Source organism: Kogia breviceps, chromosome 4 (genome assembly GCF_026419965.1).
Source record: "Kogia breviceps isolate mKogBre1 chromosome 4, mKogBre1 haplotype 1, whole genome shotgun sequence".
In the NCBI taxonomy this organism is placed as follows: domain Eukaryota; kingdom Metazoa; phylum Chordata; class Mammalia; order Artiodactyla; family Physeteridae; genus Kogia; species Kogia breviceps.
Window position 1 is genome coordinate 105,305,024 of NC_081313.1, and position 26,365 is coordinate 105,331,388.

Below are 26,365 nucleotides of genomic sequence, written 5' to 3' on the forward strand. Positions count from 1 at the left end.
TTTCCCTGATGATTAGTGATGATGAGCACCTTTTCACGTACCTGTTGGCTATCTGTATATCTTCTTTAGAAAAATGTATATTCAAATCCTCTGCCCATTTTTTAATCAGATTTTTTGGTTTATTTTTGCTTGTTGATGGTTTTGTTGGTATTTGCTTTGCAATGGCTTTTTAGTTTGATGGAGTCTCAGTTGTTCATTTTTGCTTTGGGTGCCAAATCCAAAAAATCATCACCACGACCCATGTCAAGGAGCTTACCACCTATGTTTTCTTCTCAGAGTTTTATCGTTTCAGGTCTTGTGCTCAAGTCTTTAATCCATTTTGAGTTGATTTTTGTGTATGGTGTAAGATATGGTCCAGTTTCATTTTTTGCATGGGGCTGTCCAGTTTTTCCAACATCATTTATTGAAGAGACTGTTCTTTCCCTCTTCTATGTTCTTGGCTCTTTTGTTGTAAATTAATTGACCACACATATATGCATGGGTTTGTTTCTGGACTCTCTATCTGTTCCATTGATCTATGTGTCTGTTTTTATGCCAGTACCATGCTGTCTTGATTTCTATAGCTTTGTAATAAAGTTTGAAATCACAGAGTATGATACCTCTAGCTTTGTTCTTTTATCTCAAGGTTGCTTTAGCTCTTTGGGGTCTTTTGTGGTTCCACACAAATTTTAGGATTGATTTTTCTATTTCTGTGAAAAATGCCATTGGAATTTTGATAGGGATTGAATTGAATCTGTAGATGGCTTTGGGTAGTATGGACATTTTAACAATATTAATTCTTCCAAACATGAGCATGGAATGTATCAAATATATTTGAGTCAGGTTTTATGTTTTTGTGTCTTCTTCAGTTTCTTTTATCAATGTCATATAGTTTTTAGTGTGCAGGTCTTTCACCTCTTTGGTTAAATTGTTCCTAGACTTTATTCTTTTTGATGCCATTATAAATGGGATTTTTTTCTTAATTTCTTTTAAAGTTAGTGTTAATAATTAATTTTGATTTACTAAAGTTATAAATCTAAAACCTAGTTGTTTCTTGACATAGAAACCAAACTTACAGTTCCCAAAAGGGAAAGGGAGGGTGGGAGGATAAGTTAGGAGTATGGGATTAACAGATACAAACTACTATACATAAAATAGATAAGCAACAAAGATTTACTGTATAACACAGGGAACTATATTCAGCATCTTATAACAACCTATAATGGAAAATAATCTGAAAAAAATATATATGTAGCTGAATCACTTTGCCATACACCTGAAACTAACACAATATTGTAAATCAACTATAGGTCAATAAAAAAAAATAAACAACAGCAACAACAACAAAACCTAGTTGTTTCTTAAGCTAAAATCACCTTACAAGTGTTTCATTCATCAGTCGAAGAAACTTTAACAAACACATAAACATAAAAGGGCCTTTGACTAATGTTTTACATATTTAAACACCATCAAGTTTTTTAAAAGGAATTTGTATATTTAATAAATTTGAATCCTATTTTAAATAATCCAGCTTTTAGGCTGACAAACCATCCCATGTGCTTAAATAATTTTTGTAAATCTAATAAATTCAACTTATTAATAAGGTGGAATCTTAAATTCTCTTAAATGTCCTAATATTGTATTTGTAAAATTTCAACTTTAACATTTCTAATCAATTATTTCACTACACTTTTTAAAAAAATGAAATTTTTAAAATTTCATTTAAAAAATGAAATTTTTTAATGAAGGGGCTAGACGACCAGCCCCTTGTTGCAATACACCACATTCTTTTATGTATTACAATTATCTTCTTAAAAGTTATAAACACTATCGATTTTGATTCTCACACACATTTCTATATTAAATTCAAAATATTCACACAGCTGACAGAAACTCCCTAAGCAAATAATTATATCATCTCACTTTTCTTTTTTTTGGTTTATTTTAAAATAGTATTCTGGTGGTCTTTTTTCAGTTTGCTAATATTATTTATTTAGTTAGTTAATTGTAGTAAAAAATACATAACATTAAATTTGCCATCTTAATCATTTTTAAGTGTACAGTTCAATGGTGCTAAGTGTATTCACATTGTTTTGCAACAGACCTCTAGAACTTTTTCATTTTTCAAAACTGAAACTCTATACCCATTAAAACCTAATTTCCCCTCTCCCCTACCTTCAGCTCTTGGAGACCACATTTTTACTTCTACTTTATATTTCTAGGATTTTGACTACTTTAAAAACTTTATAAGAGTGGAATCATGGATTTATTTCACTTAATGTAATTCCTCAAGATTTATCCGTGTTGTAGCCTGTGATAGGATTTCCTTTTTGTTTTAAGGCTACATAATATTCTTTTGTATTGTTTTCTGAAGTATCTTAAATACCAGAGGACATGTTCTTTGATTAACTGCCTTGACCAAACATACTGAGCCCTTTATCTACTCTAGGTGTTGTATCCTGTATTCCTTAGATTTAAGACATATGATTTAATAGTCCTAGTTTTCAAGTTAGATTACAACCCTCAACCTAGTTGGTATACCAGTTGATTGAATTTTGTGTATCTTTAGTCATTAAGATATATAAATGTAGTTTTTTGGCCTAACTTTAACTACCATGATAATTGCTACAATTATGTTTTCTTTTCATATAATTCTTATCTTTTATGACCACACATCTCTTGTAAATATTGGTATTTGGTTGCATTTTGCAAATCTGATAGCTTTGTTTGAATGTGAAATCGCAACCGCTAAGGTCATCATGTTCATCCTCTTCCACCTTGCCTTGGTGCTGATCCCATGTATTGTCTGAAGTCATAAGAGTGCCAGTTGTCTGGCTTTTCCTCCAGAGTATTAATTTCCTACACAAGATCACCAATCTCCAGACACTTCTCATCTTCCATCTTCTCAGCCCCCATACTCCAAGATTTCATATAGTTCTCTAATTTAGAATTTTGATCTTGTTCCCAAAATGAAAAGATGCATAACACAAATTGGCTTAAACGTAGTGCTTTCCAGGATTCTCTGTTAACATCTGTTTCCTCCTCACTGTTTTGCCTGCCTCACTTACGTTTCCTTCCTTTCTTCTTTCTTTCCTTTCTGCATTCCCTCCTACCTACCTACCTGCTTATTCTAATGTTTGACACTTAAAGATGCTCACTGCAGCCACTAAACTATTTTGTATCTCTTTGCACATGCGAAAGATTAATACGACAAATTTAGTGGGATTTCTGGGACAAAGTGTATGCATGTTGTAACAGTGAGATTAGGTTTGACTATGAGTAAAACTTTGTTTCTTTCTCACATGAGTCCAGAGGTTGGTAAACCAATAAGGAACCCAGGCAATTTCCACCTTTCTGCTCCACCACTTCTAGGATAGAGCCTTCATCTTCATGTGCGTTATTGATCTCCCCACATCAATCTAGGTCCCAAGCAATGGATGGAAGAGGCAGGAGAAAGAGGCAAATGACAATGCCAGCTGTTTCCTGAGGAGAGTTTCTAGAAGTGATCACATTCCATTTCTACTTTGACTAGACCTTAGTCATATGACCTCACCAAGCTATAAGAGCATCTTTATTCTGGGTGGTCAGGGGCCCAGTAAAAATATATTTCTATAGGAAGGGAATAATGGATATTGGGAGAAAGGAGATATTTGAGTCACATTTTAAGACTTTTTGATACAAACTTCCAAATTGCTGTCTAGACAGGTTCTAATAACTTGCATGCCCACAAGGAGTATATGAGGGTGCCCACTTCCCCATATCCTCACCAACATTAGGCATTATTATTTCTTTCAACCTGTTGGGTGACAAAGATGGTACCTTGCTTTACTTTGCATTTCCTTAATTATTATACTGTTCTCTTAAGAAATATATGTTTGCTAGCCACTTGTATTTTGGCTTCAAGGGGGATAAAGTGAGAGTGCTTTGTCTCTAAAGAGCCATAGAAATGCTGGGTAGAAACAACAGGTGGCAGTGGAGAGAGAAATGTGCTGATTTCCAGGCTGGCAAAAGAGATAGTTTGAGACTGAGACTTGAATAACAAATGCCAGGGGCCAAGCCAGCAAAAGGCCTAGGCTCTTCAGGGCCCCTTACCCTCACCACCATCACTGGGATCCATTCTCTCCTCACCCCAAAGTCCACAGGTCCCTCTCTCCCAAGGCCTCAACTGTTTGTAGCTCTGGGAATGGCTTGGAGCCAGGGAAGCCCAGCCCCTTGTCTTCTCCCACGGTCCCCACCATGAACCCTGAGGAGAGAAGCATGATCCCTGCCACCATGGCAGCACGAGGAGCTCTAGGAAGCCCTAGACAGTGACATGCCAACTCCCAGGTCCGCGGAAAGGAGCTGAGACCCAGACTCGTGATCTCCACAGTCCTGTACTTGAGGAGTAAATCAGGATTTGAGGCTGCCCTAGGCATCCAAACCATTATTTACAACACTAGAACTTTAGGAAGATGCGTTTGGCCATACACACAACTGGTTTCCAAACACATCTTTGGAACATGACCTCCTAGCAAGTGGGAGTTGCCTGTAAATTTGGTTTCATGGGACTTGGAAAAGCTCACAGGACAACAGCAGAGTGGGAAGTTGGCAGCTATCCCTCCGTGGGAAGGATTGGCTAATCCTGAGATGAGGCTAGCAATACATTCTCCCTCACATGTCCGTTACTGATGGAAGAGAAAGCAGAACACTGGAAGCAAGGCTGCTTGCCGCAGAATTGTGAATGGACAAAGGGCATGGCCTGGGGTCGCTTCTCTGGTGCAGCTCCCATCCTTTTGCCCAGATGCCCATTCTTCTGCTGCTGGATGCTGCTGCAGAGGAAAGGACTGTTGTGATGAATGTTTCCTTTGTGGTGGACTTGACTCTGTTACTCTGTTTTTGTTAGATTGTGGAGGTCAAATGCTAACTTCAAATTAAAGCTGTAATGGGGGCATTCTGGGTATTGTGGCTTACAGGGAAGATGCAGGAAGAGGTTTGGGGCCTGGGTTGCCACCCTCTTGCCTTGTAGGCCAGCCCTGGTGGTAGAGGATCAGTTCCCATGGATGTGCCCTTGGCTGTCTTTGGCAATCATTAAGAGCACTTTGGAACTGTAAATAAGAAGGTTTCACTCCCGTACACTGAACTGTATATGATTTCCTGTGTTTAGCAGAGGGGAGTGTGACAATTGATTACCATAGAACTGAATATTCACAGCTGATTTTTAACTTGGCCACTTTTGTGAAAAAACTGAACTGGCTAGAACTCTGGTCAGTGTTTATATAAAAAATAATTCCTGCTGATGAACTTTACTCTTGTTTGAATGCCATGTTTCAATAAGCAATGGGTTTTAAACCCAAGTTTGGGGTTAAGGGCTTAAAGACATCTGCAGCTCACTTGCCCAGGACTATTTTCCTTCCAGAAGACTGAAATGCCACACAGGGGGCACATTAGGGACGCAGTTAGGCTATTTATCACATAACTCATACATTTCCACCTATTTCTTCCTTTTATATTGGAATATTATGTTGTATTAGACTGGAACTAACAAAGAGCTTCTCTTTTGGGAGAGAGGGTAACATTTCTTAGAAGCAGCTACCTAGAACATTGTGTTTGGAAGGATTTTGAGGCCATGTTTGTGCTAAGAGAGAAAACAGAGTGACTCATTAATGATTTCTGTCATGGTCATTTGGTGGCCTGAGTGCCCCACATTTGCAATCCCTGTATTAGACACTGGCATCCTAGGACATTTTGGACCTCTTGAGTCATGGAGATATCAATTGAGATTCCTGAATCATGCACCTGATCATAGGCTCCTGTTATACCTAACTTCTCCATTTAACTGGGAATTTATATGTACTATTCCTGTTCTTGTCTCCAGGCAGAATGCATTTCCTCTTTGTAAGCTGGATATTTAGCAAGCTAACTCAGGATAATATTGTAGACAATTTTGGGGGGGAATGGAAAAAGATTTTCAATGGCCACATTTTGCCTCAGTGTCAGCCATCGGAGGGTCTGATGGAGGGGGATTGCAGGCTTGAGGAACTGGCCAAATGGTCAAGGCTTTTGGGAAGATCTGCCCTGCAGGTACTTGTTTCCCACACCTGGAGATGATGGAGGGCCACCTTTAATTCTTTATCCAGGCTTCATGTTATTTTGGTCTTTTGCTGCTGAAAAGTCTTGGGCTCAGATTTTTCAGGATGAGAAGAGCTAGAGTGCAGCCTTGTTTTGGGGGGCTCTGAAGATTCAGTCTTTGGTAGAGGGATGTTTTGGGGTGAGCTGGGCTTCTCTGGGGGATTCTGGGGAGCATGGTGAGAATTTAGCGGAGGTGGGGCACCTCTGAAGTTGAAAGCAATCAGAACCTTCTGCTCTGGATTTGTTTGAGTCTCACACTCACAAGCTTGTTTAGTAATAAAGTTGTGATCTTGTCAAATACTTCCAAACAACCTTAGTGTGTAGATTCTTTTAAGCAGACCCTTTTGAGTATAGATAAAAGTGAGACAATCCTGTTAAGCTATCCAGAGAAACCCTGAACTGACAGGAAAATCAGATGGTATTCCTAAGTACACCTACCCATGATGCCCTTTCTGCCACTGGCAGTGGATTTTTTCATGTTTCCATAGGGACCCTGTATTCTGTTGCCATGGACCCCGACTTGGTTCAGAGGAATGTACCAGTAAATACTGGGAAAGATTCTTTGTCAACATACTGCACCAGCAGAAATTCCAATTTTCCCACACATCTATTGGAATCTAACTTATGTTTTCTGGTTTTGGTCATTGGTGTCTGCTAGTAGTGAAGACTGGAAATCTGATAATCAACGCAGGGAACCTTTTTTGCTTGATTGATTATAAATGCTTGCTCACTACTTAGGGTTTTATAGATAGAAATCATGAATTTAATAATGATAATAAAAACCACTATGAATTCAAGATAGCCTCCATATAAACAGATGGAAATCTTGTCTGCTGCCTGTTTTTTTCCTTAAGGAAGCCTGACTTTAGAGTCCCATGGAGACAGGGGCAAAGGGAAACAATGGAAAGCTTTACCTTATCTCTAGAAAATGAATTTCTGCAATTTCAGTCTGTGTAGGACAGGTAGAATGTTTACAGTTCTAATAATGTATGCAGCCTCCTTACAGGGATAGATAATAGCTAATACAAAAGCTTAGAACTGAGAAGCATTTTTTATTGCACTATGGTTCAAATATTGTTAGAGAAAACTAAAAGTAACTGAAAAATTACACTTTGATCTAAGTGACCAACCACAAAACATTAACAAGACCAGGTGATGACAGAACTTGCATTTTTTAGTCTGGGTTAGCACTTTTACAGGTAATCCAGTTGTAAACCTAGTACATCCCTCCAACCACACACACAGATGCTAAGAGGAGAGGGAGACTGATGCACAGATACAGGCAATGCTCCATGGGCACTGTTCTTTTCTTAAGCTACAGTAATATCCCAAGTTCCAGATGTAGTTTTTTTCTTGATGAATAATTCTCAAAAAGATTTAAAGGAAATCATCTAGAGCTCCAAGAGAACTATCATACAGTCTTCTTAGTTAGGTCAGAGAAGGCAGCATAATCTGAAGGTGGACCTCCCTGGCCAGCTGGGCTCATTGGAGGGACAAAAGCTGTATGGCAAGTCTAAAGATATGCCACCCAAACAGGTTTAAGCTTTAAAAACAACTGAGTTATTTATTGAACTCAGCATGTAATCGAGGGACAGAAAAAGAAATGTGCTACCTCAAATGAAATCCATGTGTTGATCCAGGGAGGAGAATGGGTTTCCAGAAACTTGGACCCTGGGTATTATATGTAGCTGCGTGCCCTAAGTGTGAGCTACTGAGTACTCTTCTTGAAGAATTCACTGTTGCATTATCCAGTAAAATTGGGAAATGCCTTGTGCTGGATCCCCTTTCTCAAAAATTTATATTTGACATGTAAATTTTTATTGAAGACTTTGGGAATAATTGGAGTAAATGCATGTCTCAAACTTATTTGGCCATAAAATTCCCTACCTCTCCACCCCTCTTTTCTATTTCTTCTAAGAACATGATGGAACAAATAGTCTCCAGAGTCTACTTATTTGGGAAACAATGCTGTAAGGCATTTGGTTTGCTTTTATATAACCTTAGGCTGATAATTATAAATATTTAACTTTATCAGAGACTCTTTGGATCTTTATTTTCTTGTTTTTTCCCCCAGATTTATGGAGATATTATTGACATATAACATTGCGTAAGTTTAAGGTATACAATGTGATGATTTGATAGACTTACATGTTGCAAAGTGATTACCATAATAGGGTTAGTTAACACCTCCTTCATCTTACATAATTACCACTTCTTTTTCTGTGGTGAGAGTATTTAAAATTTACTCTCTTAACAGCTGTCAAGTATTGATATATAATACAATATTGTTATCTGTAGTCACCCTGCTGTACATTAGATCCCAAGGACTTACTCATCTTACAACTGGAAGTTTGTGCCCTTGGATAAACATCTCCCCATTTCCCTCACCCCCGCCCCCTGATGCCCAGCCCTGGCAACCACCGGTCTACTCTCTGTTTCTATTAGTTCAGTATTTTCAGATTCCACATATAAGTGATATCATACAGTATTTGTCTTTCTCTGTCTGACTTATTTCACTTAGAATAATGCCTTCATGGCCATCCATGTTGTCACAAGTGGCAGGATTTCCTTCTTTTTTATGGATGAATAATAGTTCATTGAATATGTGTGTGTGTATGTGTATGTATGTGTGTGTGTGTGTGTGTGTATATATATATATATATATATATATATATATATATATATAATCTCACATTTTCTTTATCTACTCATCAGCCAAAAGACATTTGGATTATTTTCATATCTTGGCTATTATGAATACTGCTGCAATAAACAGGGAAGTACAGATATCCCTTTGAGACACTGATTTTATTTCCTTTGGATATGTACCCAGAAATAGGATTGCGGAATCATATGGTAGTTCAGTTTTTGATCTTTTGAGTAGCCTCCATACTGTTTTCCGTAGTGGCTATATCAATTTTCATTCCCACTAACAGTGCACAAGGGTTCCATTTTCTCTATATCCTCACCAACAATTGTTATCTCTTGTTTTTGATGATTGCCATTCTAACAGGTGTGAGATGAGGTGATATCTTATTGTGGTTTTGATTTGCATTTTTCTGATGATTGGTGATGACAAGCACCTTTTCATGTACCTGTTGATGTGTGATCCTTTAATATATTGTTGAATTCAGTTTGCTAGTATTTTGTTGAGGATTTTTGTATCTCTATTCATCAGAGATATTGGCCTGTCATTTTTTTTTTTTTTGGTAGTGTCTTTGTCTGGTTTTGGCATCAGGGTAATGATGGCCTTATAGAATGAGTTTGGGAGTTTTAGCATAGTTTGAGAAGGATGGGTATTAACTCTTCTTTATATTTTTAGTAATGCTTTCATGTGAAACTGTCCAGTCCTGGACTTTTGTTTGTTAGAAGTTTTTTGGTTACTGATTCAAATTCACTACTACTAATTGGTCTGCTCAGATTACTTCTTGATTCAGTCTTGGAAGACTGTATATTTCTAGGAATGTTTCCATTTCTTCTAGGTTGTCCAATTAGTTGACATTTAACTGTTTGTAGTATTCTCTTATGATTGTTTACATTTCTGTGGTATCAGTTGTAATTTCTCCTTTTTCATTTTTTATTTTATTTGTTTGTGTCCTCTCTCTCTCTCTTGTAACGAGGCTAACTAAAGGCTTATCAAATTTTTTAATCTTTTCCAAAAACCAGCTCTTGGCTTCATTGACTTTTTTCTATTATTTTGGGGACGATTTTATTTATTTCTTCTCTGATCTTTATTATTTCCTTTCTTCTGCTAACTTTGGACTTTGTTTGTTCTTCTTTATCTAATTCCTTAGTTAGGTTATTTATTTGAGATTGTTCTTATTTCTTGAGGTAGACTTGTATTGCTATAAACTTCCTTCTTAGAACTGCTGTTGCTGTGTCCCATAGATTTTGGAAAGTTGTGTTTTTATTTTTATTAGTCTCAAGGTATTTTCTGATTTCATCTTTGATTTCTTCATTGATCCATTTTTTTTTTAGTGGCATGTTGTATGGTGTCCATGTATTTGTGTTTTTTCCCATTTTTCTTCTTGTAATTGATTTCTAGTTTCATTTATGTTGTGGTTGGAAAAGGTGCTTGATATAATTTATGTTCTAAATTTGTTGAGACTTGTTTTGTGACCTAGCATGTGATCTATCCTGGAGAACGTTCCATGTGCCCTTGAGAGAATGTGTATTCTGCTCTTTTTGGGTGGAATGTCCTGTAGCTATCCATTAAGTCTAACTGGCCTAGTATGTCATTAAGGCCACTGTCTTCTTATTGATCTTCTGTCTGGATGTTCCTTCCATTGATGTGAGTGGGGTGTTAAAGTCCCCTAGTACCCCCAAGTTGATTTGTACATATAAGTGATATTATATAATATTTGTCTCTGTCTGACTTACTTAACTTAGTATGATAATCTCTAGTTCCATCTATGTTGCACAAATGGCATTATTTCATTCTTTTTTATGGCTGAGTAATATTCTATGGTATATATATTCCACATCTTCTTTATCCATTCATCTGTCAATGGACATTTAGGTTGCTTCCATGTCTTGGCTATTGTAAATAGTGCTGCTGTGAACACTGGGTTGCATGTATCTTTTTGATTTAGAGTTTTCATCTTTTCTAGATATATGTCCAGGAGTGAGATTAGTAGATCATATGGTAACTCTATTTTTAGTTTTTTAAGGAACCTCCATACTGTTTTCCATAGTGGCTGCACTGTTTCTCACTAACAGTGTAGGAAGGTTCCCTTTTCTCCACTCCCTCTCCATCATTTATTATTTGTAGACTTTTTGATGATGGCCATTCTGACCAGTGTGAGATGATACCTCATTATAGTTTTGGTTTGCATTTCTCTAATAATTTATAATGTTGAGCATCTTTTCACTGCACACATCTTTTTTATCCATTCATCTATTGGTGGGCATTTGGCTTGTTTTCATATCTTAGCTAATGTGAACAATGCTGCAATAAACATGGGAGTGTGTATATCTTGTTGACATTCTGTTCATATCAGAATATTCTAAATTTGACTATATACTTACCTTTACCAGCATGTGGTATATTTTCATATTTTTATGTTATTAGCATCCTTTTATTTCAGCTTGAAGAACTCCTTTTAGCATTTCTTAAAGGCAGTTATGGTGGTGATGAAGTCCCTCAGCTTTTGTTTGTCTGGAAGAGTTTTTATTTCTCCTGCATTTTGAAGGGTAACTTCACTGGATAGAGTGTTCTTGCTTGGCAGTTGTTGTCTTTCGAAACTTTAAATACATCATTCCATTATCTCCAGGCCTCTAAGGTTTCTGCTGAGAAATCTGCCCATAGTTTTATGAGGGCTCCCTTGTAAGTCACAAGCTTCTTTTCTCCTGCTGCTTTTAAGATTCTCTCTTTGTCTTCAACTTTTGACAGCCTTATTGTAATGTGTCTTAGAGAAGATTTCTTTAAGTTAAATTTGTTTGGTGACTTATGAGGGTCATGTACTTAAATATCCAAATCTCTCCCACATTTGGGAAGTTCTCAGCCATTATTTATTTAAATAAGCTTTCTGCCTGCTTTTCCCTCTCTTTTCTTTCACGACTTGCTGTTGACTTCCTTTATGGTACCCCATAGTTTATATAGGCTTTCTTCACTCTTTTTTATTCTTTTTTTCTTTGTTCTCCTCTGACAGGATAATATTAAAATATCTATCTTCCTCTTCACAGATTCTTTTTTCTATTTGATAAATTCTTCTGTTGATGCTCTTTATTGCATTTTTCATTTCATTCATTATAATCTTCAGATCCAGAATTTGTTTGGTTCTTTTTTATGATTTCTATTTCTTTGTTAAACTTCTTGTATTGTTTGTGTATTATATTCCTGATCTTATTGAATTGTCCTTCTGCATTTTCTTGTAGCTTATTGAAATTCCTTTTTAAAAAAGCTATTTTGAATGCTTTATTGGGTAAATCGCAGATTTCCATGTCTTTGATGTTGGTTACTGGAGGATTATTGTGCTCCTTTGGTGGTGTCATGTTTCCTTGATATGTAATGTTCCTTGAATTCTTTCGTTTCTGTTTTCACATTTTCAGTAGCAGTCACCTCCTCAGTCTTCACTGACTGACTTTGGCAGATAAAATATCTTCTGTCACCTCTGCTAGGGATTCTGAGGCTTTTTCAGACCTTCTATTGATATGCCTGCTCCATGCTTCTTGCTCCCTCTTGTATGAGAATTCTCAAACTTGTATGCCTTCTCTACATCATACAATGCACCAGGCCAGGTACTAACAGCCTGCCTTTTGCCTTCCCAAGGGCAGAGCTAAAACTCAAGATGGTGGTCTCTCCCTGGTCTGCATATTGGGACCAGCTTTCTTCATGTGTTCAGTAGCTATTTGACAAAACTCATTCTCACCACTGTTGGGAGCATGCACAGAAAGCTGGACAAAAAGTAGCAGGTGGTGTTGGGTGAGGTACACTGAGCACTGGGAATGCCCACGGGCCAGTTGGGGGTATCCACAGGCTAGACATCCCCTCTGGCTCATGGGTGGGCTCATGGGTGTGACACAGGTAGCAGGATCCACATTCCTTTAATGCCCTCTGAGATTTCTATCTGTTTCTCTCCCAGACTCTCCCCCCCCCCCCAAGTCATGCAGCTCACAACTCCATACTGTGGATGTGGAGAGGGAGAAACAGGCCTCTTTGGCAAAGTCCTACACAGCTGTGGAAGCTGTCCACTCACTCACATGCACTAGCTTTCCCCCACATGAGAAATCACAGGCCGAGAAGGACTCTCTCAGCACGAGCTATGCTGCCTTGGTAGGAGGGGTAATGTGTATAAAGTCTAACTGTTCCTCTTACCTTCTCCAGTGTGTACAAAGTTGCGTTTTTTTGCTCCAGTGCTATGCTGGAGCTTCTCTGCTGGAAACCTGTACTTCTACAAAGGCTCTCTCATCCATGGGTGATTGTCTAAGACATTGTTCTCCAGGGGCTTCTGGGCCATGGCCAAGATGGACTGGAGACAGTTCACAGGCCACTCAGTGTCCACTGGGACTGAGACCTGTATGCCTATTACCTGATGCACAGGTGGGTGAGGCTGCTCTGGGTCCCTTAGTGTATGGTGGTGGATTCCATAGCTCCCACAAAGGCACTTTTATCTCTGGGTGAGTGCTGAATTATTGTTCTCGAGGAGGGATACCGTGATAGATATGTCAGGCATGTTGGCTGTGTCACTCTGTAATTTCTTCTAAGGACAGTGATGTCTGTTTTAACAACGGAAAAAAGGGAAATATTTAGTTGAGTCATGACAGAATATAGCAGGCACTTCCTTCCCTTCACCATTGCATAGATGATGTACCTATTTACTATCTACATCAATTGGTACAGCATTGGCTGGGCCTGTCCTCCAAGTATTGAGCTATTAGTAACAGCTATTTCGTGGCAAACAGGTGTTTACCAGAAGTGATGTCAATGAGTCAATGCATATGAAGCAGATCTTGATATTAAATTCAAAATGGGTGTATAAATGATTGGCAGCGATTATGGGACTAAATACTAAAATTAAGAGAAAAGGACAGCTAAGTGTAAAATGTGATCTGTCAAAGAACTTAAATGCTTTTATTCTGAACATTTCAGGACCTTCACTGATTTTTTATAAAGCAGGCCAATAGTCTTTGCTGGAGGTGGCAAGCTAGCAGGCTGGATGGTTTGATACATAATCATGTTTTGTTTGGTCTACATAGTATTTACATTTAAAGAACTTTTAACATAAAACCTAGGACTTTCATCTTCCACAGAAAAATCAGCATATTGGTAACACTGGCTTGACATTCTTATGTGGCAATAGGCAGGAGATACTGAAGGGGAGCCTACTCTTTTATTTATTTATTTTAAATTAAGGTGTAATTGACATATAATATTACATTAGTTTCATGGGTACTGCATAATGATTCAATATTTGTGTATACTGTGAAATGGTCACCACAATAAGTCTAGTTAACGCTTGTCACCATACATAGTTACAAAATGTTTTTTTCTTGTGATGAGGACTTCTATGATCTATTCTCTTAGCAACTTTCAAATATTCAATACAGGATTATTAACTATAGTCACCATCCTGTACATTACATTCCCATGACTTATTTATTTTATAACTGGAGGTTTGTACCTTTGACCCCCTGGAGATGCCCTTTTTTAGATGAGCACATGCTCTCTGAGTTTCCCAGACCTTACCTGACCTACTTACTCTTCTCATTGATCCCCCCTGGCTCCTGCAGGCATTTGAGTTTGTGTTCCCTGGTTTTTATGAGGCATTCTAGTAGCAAAGTTTCTGCTGCCAGCTTTCTCTTAGACGTTTGATCCTCCCCCTTTTGAAGAAATTCTGCCACTTAATTTATACATTTGGTTTAAGGCTTTCATACTGAAATGCAAATGTCCCTGATGAAGGAAATAACCCCTTAGCTGTCATAACTAGCTGTTGATTCTTGGGTATGAGGACTCTGTTTATTCTCAAGCTAGCGTAGACAGGGAAGGAGAGCAGAAAGAACATTAGGGCACCAGAGTCCAAAAGGAAATGTCCAGGGACCACCACCTAGGAGGGAGGAGGGGCGGGTATACTGAATGGGAAAAGTGGTAACTATGACCGTCACTGCCCTCTTCATTTTCCCTAGGACTGGCCTTTATTATTAACATGTGATTCAGACCTACTGGATAGCTGGAAGCAAAGCGTCTAGAAACAAGTATCAGCAAGATGAAATAGGGCAGACGAGGAAATGCCATGGGGTGCAAAACATGCTGTGGGAAAGAATATTTGTCAAAGAATTCCATGGCTCCATAGAGAGTGGTCGGGCCAAGAGGAATGCCAGTCAAAAAACAGAAGAGCCTGGTATGGCACTTCCCATAGAATTGCCATGCTTTCCTAGTAGACATAAACATGACAGGACCAGGAGGGAAATAATTTGTCGCAAATGAAGGTACCTTCCTTCTGGTTTCTTCTCTAAACTGTCTGCTGATGATTTTGAAATCCTTCTTAAATTGAATCAGATTGCAGTCATATCAACAGACCAGTTGTAGGCTGAGTTGTTAGGAATTTGTGCTTAGGAAAATTAGAGTTTATTCCAGCACTCCTTAACTTTTTGAAACTGTGGTCCATTAGGATCATGTTACTAATGTTACTTAAATCTGATTTAACTTAAAGAGACACAGTGTGGGAGTTGTGGCCAGAATAGATAATGCCTGTCTATATGTGGAATTAAGCTGAAAACTCTTTCCATTTTTAAATAAATGAATAGGATTATGTGCTCCACAGTTGGTATTACAATCCCTTGTGTGGAATCCATTACAATAGTCAATTTCAACACAAACATTTTTTTCCCTCTGTATGTCATTTATTTTGTAGAGGAAAAGCTTAGTGTAGAACTTTGCATTGTGAGTTTGTAGTATTAGCATTTACCCAAGTAAATGTCTTGGGAGGCTCTAAAGCCAATATCTTCATAAACATTTGGAGAGCCCACCCACCAATGACCAGACTCTTACTGAAATTGCAAAGTGTGTTCAGTGTTTTAGTGTTAGCTCAGATTTTTTTTTAATATGTCTTATTTGTATATAGAGAGGTCTCTGACCATTGGTGGAAGTTCTCACGTTCTACCTTTCTTTTTTAAAAATGGCTTTACTGAGGTAAAATTGACATAAAATATACTGCACAGATTTCTTTCTTTTTTTTTTTTTTTTTTTGTGGTTCACGGGCCTCTCACTGTTGTGGCCTCTCCCGTTGCGGAGCACAGGCTCCGGACGCGCAGGCTCAGTGGCCATGGCTCGCGGGCCCAGCAGCTCCACGGCATGTGGGAGCCTCCCGGACCGGGACACGAACCCGTATCCCCTGCATCGGCAGGTGGACTCTCAACCACTGTGCCACCAGGGAAGCCCTGCACAGATTTAAGTGTACAATTTGATAGGTACTGACATATGTCTACAACCATGAAATCATCATGTCAGTCATGATAGTGAACTTGTTCATCACATACAGATATTTGCTCACATCCCTTTGTAATTCCTCCCAGCCATTCCTACCTGCATCCCTCACCCCCTGGTAACCACTGATCTGTTTTCAGTAACTTCAGGTTAGTTTGCATTTGCTAGAGCTTTATACAAATGGAATCACAGTGTGTTGTCTTTTATGTCTGGTCTCTTTCACTCAGCATAATCACTTTTGGATTCATCCATATTGTCATGTGTACCATTGATTCGTTCCTTTTTATGGCTGAGTAGTATAGTATTCTGTTGTATAGATATACCATAACTTATTTATTCTTTCATCTGTTTATGGACACTTGTATTATTTCCAGATTTTGGCAACTACAAATAAAGCTGCTCTGAGAACTTATGTACAAGTCTTTGTATGGACTTATGCTTTTATTTCTTTTGGGTAATACCTAGGAGTGGGATAGCTGAATCATTTGGTACTTGTACATAGTGTTTAGAGATGCTTTTATTTGTAATAGCCCAAAACTGGAAGTAATCCAAATGTCCATAAACAATTTTAAGAAACTGACAAAATTTTCCAGAGTAGTTGTCCACTAGCAATGTATGAGAGTTCCAGTTCTTCTAATCCTTGCCAATACTTGGTACAGTCGGTCTTTAATTTCAGTCATTTGAATAGATATGTAATATTATCTTAATGCAGTTTTAATTCATGCTGTTCTAGTGACTAATGATATTGAGCATCTTTTCATGAGCTTATGTGCCATTAGTACATCTTCTTTGGTGAAGTGTGCAAATCTTTTGCCTATTTATTTATTTCTAATTGAGCTGTTTATCTTCTTATTTAGTATTTTTGTATATTCTGAATACAAGTTCTTTATCAGCTAATTTTTAAAATAAATATTTCTTCCATTCTGTGACTTATCTTTTCATTCTCTTAATGGTATTTTTTGGAGAGCAGAAGTTTAAAATTTTGATGGATAAATTTATTAATTTATTCTTTTGCAAGTTGTATTTTTTGGTGGCATATCTAAGAAATCTTTGCCCAGCTCAAGGTCACAAAGGTTTTCTCCTATGTTTTTTTCTAGAGGTTGTATACTTTTAGGTTTTATATTTAGGTTTATGATTCATTTTGAGTTAATATTTGTATATGGTACAAAATTATATATCTATATTTATTTATTTGCCTATGGATATCCAAATTTTCCAGCATTATTGAAAAGACTGTTCTTTCTTTACTGAATTACCTTTGTGCCTCTATAAAAGTATAATTGTCCATACATGTTTGGATTTATTTCTGGACTCTGTATTCCATTCCATTGATCTATTTGTCTATATTTACATAAAAATCACACTGTCCTGATTACTGTAGTTTTTAAGTCTTTAAATCAAGTAGTATTAGCCTTTATCTTTTTCAAAGTTATTTTGGCTCTTGTAGGTACTTTGTATTTACATATTAATTAAAAAATCTGGTTGTCAATTTCTACCAAAGAAGCTGCTGGGATTTGGACTGGTATTGCATTGAATCTGTCGATCTATTTGGGAGAAAATTGATCTTAACAATAGTGAGTCATCTGATTCATAAATAATGTCTCTCTCTCTATTTAAAATATCCCATATATTCTGCTGTTGTTGGGTGGAGTGTTCTGTAAATGTCAGATGGGTCACTTTCATTGATAGTTTTGTTTAATTCTTTAATTTCTCTCAGCAATGTTTCTAGTTCTTAGTGTATAGGTCTTTCACATCTGTAGTCAGATTTATCCCTAAGTTTTTCATATTTTTGGTGTTATTATAAATGGCTTTTAAAATTTCAATTGCTGATTGTTTCTTGCCAGTATATAGAGGTATAATTAAGTTTTTTATATTGGTTTTTATCTGCAAACTTGTTAAACTCTCATTATTTTAGTAGATTTTTTTGGAGATTTCCATCAGACTTTCTATACATATATACATATATTTCAATAATCTATAAATAAAGGCAATTTTACTTCTTCCTACCCAATCTGGATGTCTTTTACTTCTTTTTTCTTGCATTATTACCTTGCTAGAACCTTCAGTACAACGCTGACCAGAAATTATAAGAGTAGACATCCTTGTCTTGTTCCCAATCTAGGGGGTTAAGAGAATTTTTTTCAGGAATGGATGTTGGACTTTGCCAAGTGCTTTTTGGACATTTTTTGAGATAATTATTTTCTGCTATTATATATATATTTTTTTCAATTTAGGAACTGACTCACCAGAAAGATCTTCCAAAGGGGCAGTGTATGTTAGGAATCATGTTTGGCTGTGATAAGTAGATATCTGAAAAATAGAAACATATATAGAGGAATTTTTAACTTTTATGTAATGAAAAGTCTGGAAGTGAGTGTTTTATGGCATTTATTCATCCATGCAAGAAATTCAGAGCAAAGTGTTCCATGATTCCCTGGGCCCTCCCCTCAGATCTGCAGATTCAGCCTTTTTGTCTACACATCTGGCATCAGGAAGAAGAAAGAGATGGGGGATTGCTCTTACCATTGAACTCTCCCCCTATACTGTTTCCACATGGACACATCAATCCAGAAAGAGGGATGGAAATGTGGTTTATTGCTGGTCACACCACTGTCCCTGGTGAAAGTGGCATTCTGTTAATAAAGGTGGAAGGAAGACTAGACATTAAGTATACAATTAGAGATGTCTACCAAAGACACTGCTGGTAATCACTCTTTGTACTTGTCCTTCACAGCCATGAAAGCTCCATCAGGAATGGAAGGAAAGGAATTTTAGATATGGATTTTAAAAAATACATTTACCAAGTGCAGCTTTCTTGACTTCCAGTGTTTTCTCACTCTCCATGACTGATCAGCAATCTATGCACGTCACATATATGGACCACTGTGGCTGTGGGGTGAGAGACCCTGACCCTATGCAGTGGGTTATATAACCTTGGGGATGGGATGAAAAGAGGATGGAGTATGAGGCAGCTGTTTTGGGCACCTCTTTCCTGAAGCTTTATTACAAAGGTGTCTATTTCTTCAGCTCAGATGTTCTCTCTTTCCTGAGACCCTCCTTGATCTCACTCTAGTTGGAATCAATGGCTCCCTTTCCTCAGCTGCCACAGTATTTTTATGATGACTTTTTGAGAGGTAATTCACATACCATACAATTCAACTATTTAACGTGTATAATTCAGTGGGGTTTTTAAAGCATATTTACAGAGTTGTACAATCAGCACACAATCAACTTTATAGTATTTTTATTTCCTCAATAAAACTCTGTATCCATTAGCCATCACCCCACATTCACCCTCAGTCCCTCCCAGCCCTAGACAACCACTAATACACTTTCTGTCTCTATAGTTTTGCCTATTTAGACTTTTCATATAAATGGAATTACTGAATATGGTTCAGAGTATTTGTTCATAATTCTGTATTACATCTGCATTCTGCTCTGCAGTTAGGTTTTGTGGAGCCTATATTTGACCTCTTCTGCAGACTAAGAGTTCCTGGTCTGCCATCTTTGTATCCATAGTAGTGCCTAGTAATGTGCCTGCTACCTCAGTAAATATTAAATTGAAGGAAAAGGGAATTCTCTTCCTTTTTATAAACAAACACAATAAGGTAGGCTACAATGTAATGTCTGCAAATATGAAAACTAAATGATTCCTGTCTGTAGTGAATACTGTAGTAGCAATTAGATTTTTGTAAAGACTTTGCATGTAATTGGCCTCAAACAAAAGTATGTAGTGGGTAAAGTTTATCTTAGGAGTCAACTCTCTGCTTTCTTTCTCTTCCTCATTTAAATCTTCTAATTCCTGACTCGCAGTTGTCCAGTACACCTGCCCTAATATCTGACCCAGCACAGCTACTACCATTCTTTTCCCTTCTGCCTCCCCACTTCTATCAAAACTCCTCAGAAGTTTTGGTCCACTGGGATTCAGGCACCTGGGTTCACTCCTACTACTGCCTCTAATGCCAGCTGCAAATATTGGGAAAATCATTCCATTTTCCCAGTCCCCATTTTCTTGCCTGAAAAATGGGGAAATGACGTTCAGTAAAGGCACCTTTAACTCTAAAAATCTATGTTCCTCTGTAGCAACTCCAAATAAAATATGAGCAAAAATAAGATTTGTCACTTATGCTCTTTATTCATGACATCAAGATAAAAGACACTTCTGGGGAAAGATGGATTAGGTGGAAGGTGTGTGTTTCTACTGGACAGTTATTTTCAAGAGATACTTTGATCGTGGAAACATTTTTCAAATTAACTTAAATGCATTGATTATAATATATCCTCTAGGACACAGTAGGTACTGTGTTTAGAGATACAATTGGTTTAAAGGAGTCTTTAGTCTGCCCACTCTTACTTTTACCTTTCTGCTATACTGTAGGTGTAAATCCAAAGGGAAATGTATATGGCAGAAGAGAAAACTATTCAGTATAGTTAGTAGCTTTCAGTATTAAAGGCAAATATTTACAAGTGAAAGGAATGAGATCCTTGTCACTGGTAATGGGATTTAAATGGATTTAGGAGTTAAGGCTGAAATAGGAGCCTAATTAGAGAAGATTCCAGGGTCATTGGGTCAGTCCTCACCTGTCCATCAGGCAGACAGGCTGTCCACAGCTTTCAATTCATAGATGTGGCATGTTCTTCTCATTAGTGTCTCTTGCCCCCCAGTTCTTGAGGGAGAAGATGCCTTGGCTGCTCCTTGCAACTTGATGTGTCTGCAGTGGTGTACCAAGTATGGGTCCACATATTCAGCTTACATCTGATCTCTATAAAAGATTACTGAAAACTCAGAATGTGATATTAATGATTTTCTTAAAGAGAGATGTGAAAAAGAATCATGTTGGATAGATTGTCTTTGTTAGCATTTTCCTGGTTTTAATTGCCCTTTTAAAAATAAGAATAGGATAGGGAATAAAATGACAGTTTCCATGGATGAGAAAGCCATACTTAGGATAGTTCTTTTGTGCTTGTCCTTGAAATCTAAGCTATTGAACATTTGCTGCAGGAGACCTCTGTTCCCTTTCTCATTTCCAGCTGACTTTGGAATTTTCTATATGACAAATTCATGTCTTTAACCCACCTTGGGTTCTCATGTGGAGTTTGTTAGTCATAAAACTCAGCACCCAGAGCAGGTGGCATTTGAGGCTAAAAGAGGAAAGATGAAGCTAGGGTAGGGATCTAGCTCAGTCAGTTTCCTAGAGGCAGGCTCTGTGTTTGTCACCACATATGCCATGGTTAGTGTTACTGCAACTTGGAGAGTTGGGACATCAGAGAACACAGAGTTTTCTAGCTTGCTCTCTTCTCCTCTGTTGTCTCTCTTTGCTCCCACTGGTCTTGTGAGTGCTTGGTGAGAGCTGCTGCTAAATGTGGAGAGTCCCAAGCTGTGGGATAGGGCATGGAACAGAGATGGCACTTGTGTGACAGTCTAATGTCACGTGGAGATTCTGCACCATGGCAGGAGAATTTTATGTTCTTTCCTTTGAGAATCCGTACCAATAATATTTTCCATTACTTAGATCATTATTTGACTTTAGTCTTCAATGCTTCAAGTTGATTCCTTTGACTCTAGCTTTAATTAAGAAAAAAAAATCATTAGGAAAGCAGATTGCCCCTTCCAATTTCTAATTAACTTACAGACTAATTTGTTTACTGCTGACTATCTATTTACATTTTGCTTCCGACTTTAGCCAAATGTTATTATTTCAAGGTTTTCATAGAAATAATCTAGATTTTATTTTTTTCCCATCTATTACAGTTGACTGGACTTCTTGGTGTTTATTTCATAAAACACAAAGTTCATATAATCAGGAATCAAACAAGAGAGTGTTCGTGTGATTATTCAGCAATCTCAAAGCATTTTGAAGCAGATCTCCTTTGATTTTTACATATAGAAATTCACTTAATATCCTTTTTTGTAATCAACAAAACAAGAGTAACAAAAAACAATCAATTGGTATCCAAGCATAAGCAATTCTGATTCCTAATCTTCTGGGACCCAGGTTTAGCTTATCATGCATTTCTTTACCCATTTTAGTAAAGGCCATCTTGATATTGGAGGAAAGGTTCTAGACCTATTTGCTCTGTCTTACCTTTCTTTCTGGTTGATTCAGGTGGGTACAGTGGAAATCTTTTGGGGTTACTCAGGGGCTGAGAGCCAACACAACTACAACTAAAACCACAGTTTAATCTGCATTCTGTATGGTGACTGTGCATATCAAGGAAGTAGTTTAGGGGAGAGAAAGATGTGTAGTAAAAGAAGGTGAAAAGGAAGATAAGGAGAGAGAAAATGAAAGGAGACAGAAAAAAGGGGAAGAGCAAATTGAGACCTTCCCTTGGAACACCCCCCAAAACCTTCCTCTCCTGGCCACCCGCTCTTGTAGATAGGAAACCCCAGGTTTCTATCATCCAATCCAGTGTCCTGGGAGCCCAGAGATTTTCCAAGTTTCAAATAGTGGAACTGATTTTTCTGTCAAATGAAATTATGTGTAGATGCCTAAGATATAAAGACAAAGTAGTGTTTTATTAATATAGATATACCTTATAAGTTAAGATTTATAACATTTTCTTAGTGTAAAATTAATGGATGAGACCAACAAGAGTATTTTAAATAAACACAAAAATTTGAAATTTGAGGATATGAATGATACTTCATCAATCATCATATCCAATTTCTGTGTTTTCTTTTAGATACACACTATCAGAAAATTCTGGTTTCATATTAAAGAGATCTAGTAACTGATTTTTAAAACTTCTCAAAATATACAAACAGAATTTTAAATAGTTTTAGTATCTTAATGCAGGATAAATTGGGAGTTTGATGTCTGAAGGCTGATCACTAACAGTATGTTGCAAGCATAGATGCCATCGGTACATAAGACAAGTTAGACCAAGCATGGTCAAATTTACATATTTATAATGGGTGCCAGCACTCTCTGTAAGATGGAGGTGTCCTGGCTACCATAAAACAGTGTGATACAGGGTCCAGAACATGCCCTACACAATTAGAACTGGGCCTTCTGTGGCATTTAGTTGAACCTTGCATACTCTAGTTATGGTATTTTGCTGGCTTATACATGTATAGCTAAATTTTAAGAAATAACAGTATAGAGCTATGGCCTTTTGAATGAATGACCCATATGCAATATCAAACATGCATAGAAATGGCTGGAGGCACTGAACCCTGAGATTAGCACATGTCGACTTAACCTGGCGGCAGAAGTCAACATGTTGTAGGGCAGTGTGTTCATATGTTACAGGCAGATTTTGCTTCTCATTAAAATTAAATACGTAATTGTATCAAATATTATGAGGTTGCTAAGCATCTCCTTGGAAGATGTCAAAATCTCTAGCTCATCTGGTGTCAAAATCTCTAGCTCATCTGGCCTGATACCCCTCACCAAATTGCCTGGCTGCTAAAGAATTATTCTAGTAATAGGACATAAATCTGTATTTCCTGAAATTTTGGTCACTTCATTTTGTTGCAGTGTTCTCATCAGGTGACCTACCTGATAGTTTCTAATAAATTTATATCTTTCATTAGAATATTCCCAGTTAATTCTCAGAATAAAGTCCTGACACCTTAGTTTGGTTTTCAAAGTGTCTCTCCTTTTCCAAAGCTATTGCTCCAAACACTGCACCCAAATAGATCTTCTCATTTCCATTTGTTTTTCTTTCTACTGCTTGCTTTTGCTTTCTCTTCATCTAAAATGCTTTTCATTTATATCTCTTCATGTCTAAATCTTTTTGATAAAAACCTTAGAAGTGATTATCACTTTTGGTCCAGCAATATATATATTACATATGTATATCCTATACTATATATACATATATACACAACATATATACACAACATATATAAATATATATATACACAATATAGACTTACACACAGTATATAAATTACACAAAAGAATATTTAATGACATAGAAAGATTTTTTTCTCTTTATATTAAGTGGGAAGGCAAATTGAAAAATATTATGATTCTCTTTTTTGTTCCTTAAGAGAGAGGTTTATTTTGCTTATTGGTATTTTATGTTTGGACAGTAGACCTGTTTTACTTTTGTAATAAGACATGAATTAATAAAACTTATCTCTAAAGCATAGGATACCTTATCCCATCCTTAAATGAAATTCTGGAACATCTGAAATCCAAACTCTTCCAAGTTGTTCTCACAATTACTCATATATCCAGGTATTTTAAAGAAGATTTAACCAACCTGAGTGGCACTAATATTGAGGATAATGCTGATGTTCAACACAACATATTTCTGATCCTTTTCTATCCGCCCACTGAGCTTTCCTTTGGAAATCATCAGACTACTCATCCACTCATGTTTGCAATGATACCCCTTATTTTCATGGGTTGGGTCACACCAGTGATATTCACTAACAAAAGGGGAATTGAGATTTACTATTTCCTAAAGACCTGGGTGACATTTTTCGAATATTCTTCTCAACAGAAAAAGGGTATCTAAGTCTGCTGTGTCATGGTTGTGAATAACATGTGCACAAAGAAATTTGACTATTGTTTCTAGTAAAGGTATTATATAAAGGGAATACCTTTCAGACTACTCTTGTCGCCCTGGAGTCCTGAGATCTTGCTTTGTGGTTTGTTTGTGCATCCATATATGCTTCTCCTGGAACAAAGAGGATATATTTGGTAGTCACTGATAATTTTTTTTAAAAGTGGATTAGGCAATTTTCCTTGAAACTTCTATGCTAATTTAGCATGAAGTAGAATTATATAGTAGAAATGAAAGAATTTATTTGGAAGTATCAAAATAAGAAGGGGAATTGTTTGGTTACACAGAGGACTGTAAGAGGGCTGAGGAACGGATTGAAGAAAATTATCAAGCATGCATGTTGTTTTTAAGTGATACTTGAGACTGAGATGTGAAACAGCTGTGTTGTTAGGGTTTTTTTCTTGTGCCAACTTTCCTTATTTGATTGATTTTTCTCTCTGACAGCCCATTGTGCTGATAAATGTGTCCACGGTCGCTGCATTGCTCCAAACACCTGTCAGTGTGAGCCTGGCTGGGGTGGGACCAACTGCTCCAGTGGTAAGTTTCCACCTGCTGTTGTCTGTCTCCGGATGTTTTTGCTGTATGGGCCTCTTGTCTGCAGATTACATGAGCCACAGGTTTCCCTCTTCATCGCAATACAGAACTTGGTGTAGATTCCCAATCCAACTCATGAATACTGTTTCTTTTAAATCTCAACATGTATTATACACAGAACTGTTATGAATAGAGTATAAAGAAAGGTACTTGGAAAGAAGATTTCAATCATCTGATTCTGGTACTTCTGTGAATATCAATGCATTTTCCAGGGTAGGGTCCAGAAGTTAGATTCCTTAACTCAGTAAGGCAGTTGTGGTAACACAGCTACTGTATTCCTGTGTCTGTTTTTACTTGTTCGTTTATCTAATATATTTTCTTGGTGATGAAAACTTACCACTTGTTGGTTCTAAAGCAGAAGTAAAATTGATATTTTCGATGTTTAACATATTTATCTTTGAATTCTGAGGTGCAAATAATAAGTACTTGCTCAGATTACTGGGGAGAATTATTGGTAATAAAGGAAAATTCATGAACATTTAGGTATTAAATCAATTCATAATATAGCATATAATTTTTCTCCATTATGTTAGAATTATAATAGTAAAATGATGGTGTTTTGGACTATAAGCAGATTGCACTTAAAATCTTGTATTCATTATTATGAGGATTAAATGATGGAATGTCATGTAATACAGTTGCTTTTCTAAATTTCACAGTTAAAACTTAGGTTTTCTGGCTAACTCCTTGCTGTGCGTGTAATTGTGCACTCTTCCTGTTCCTTTATACTTCGTTTTGCCTTGAAAAATGTGAGAAGGAATTGAAGTGCAACTAAATTGTAATGCATGAAACATTTACATTTAGAGAAAGGGAAAAATAGTTTTAAAAATTAGCAGACTCTCGTGACAACACAACTTTGTCCTCCTTGCTACCAAAGAATTTTCTGAAACTAGTCCAAAAGAACTTCAAGCTATGTAGATAAGCTGGTTTTAAGAATTTTTACCTGCTTCCATTTGGAATTGGGGAGATTACTCTTTATCTTGTTAGAACTACTTGTTTTAGACTTGTGATCTCTTGACTGCCTCTAAAACAACATCTTCAGGGGAGGTCCTTATGCTGTCTGTGCATAGAACATTACATGTGAAAGAGCCTTTTTATCGTGTCCTAAACAGGAAGAGAGAGAGAGAGAGAGAGAGAGAGAGAGAGAGAGAGAGAGAGAGAGAGAGTGTGTGTGTGTGTGCGCGCGCGTGTGCGTGCATGCATCTTTCTGACCCAAAAGGCTTCCCATTCCGATGGGTA

General features: G+C 37.2%; 1 protein-coding gene across 10 annotated transcripts in view; it reads left to right on the forward strand.

Annotated features, from left to right (window-relative positions):
- The window catches only part of MEGF10 (multiple EGF like domains 10), a 376,760-nt gene that overhangs the window by 266,602 nt on the left and 83,793 nt on the right, over window positions 1-26,365 (forward strand). For all 10 annotated transcript variants that reach the window (XM_067031512.1, XM_067031510.1, XM_067031511.1 and 7 more), the window contains one exon: window positions 24,977-25,069. In XM_067031512.1, coding sequence (XP_066887613.1) covers window positions 24,977-25,069 — 93 coding nt within the window. The remainder of the gene's footprint in view (window positions 1-24,976; window positions 25,070-26,365) is intronic.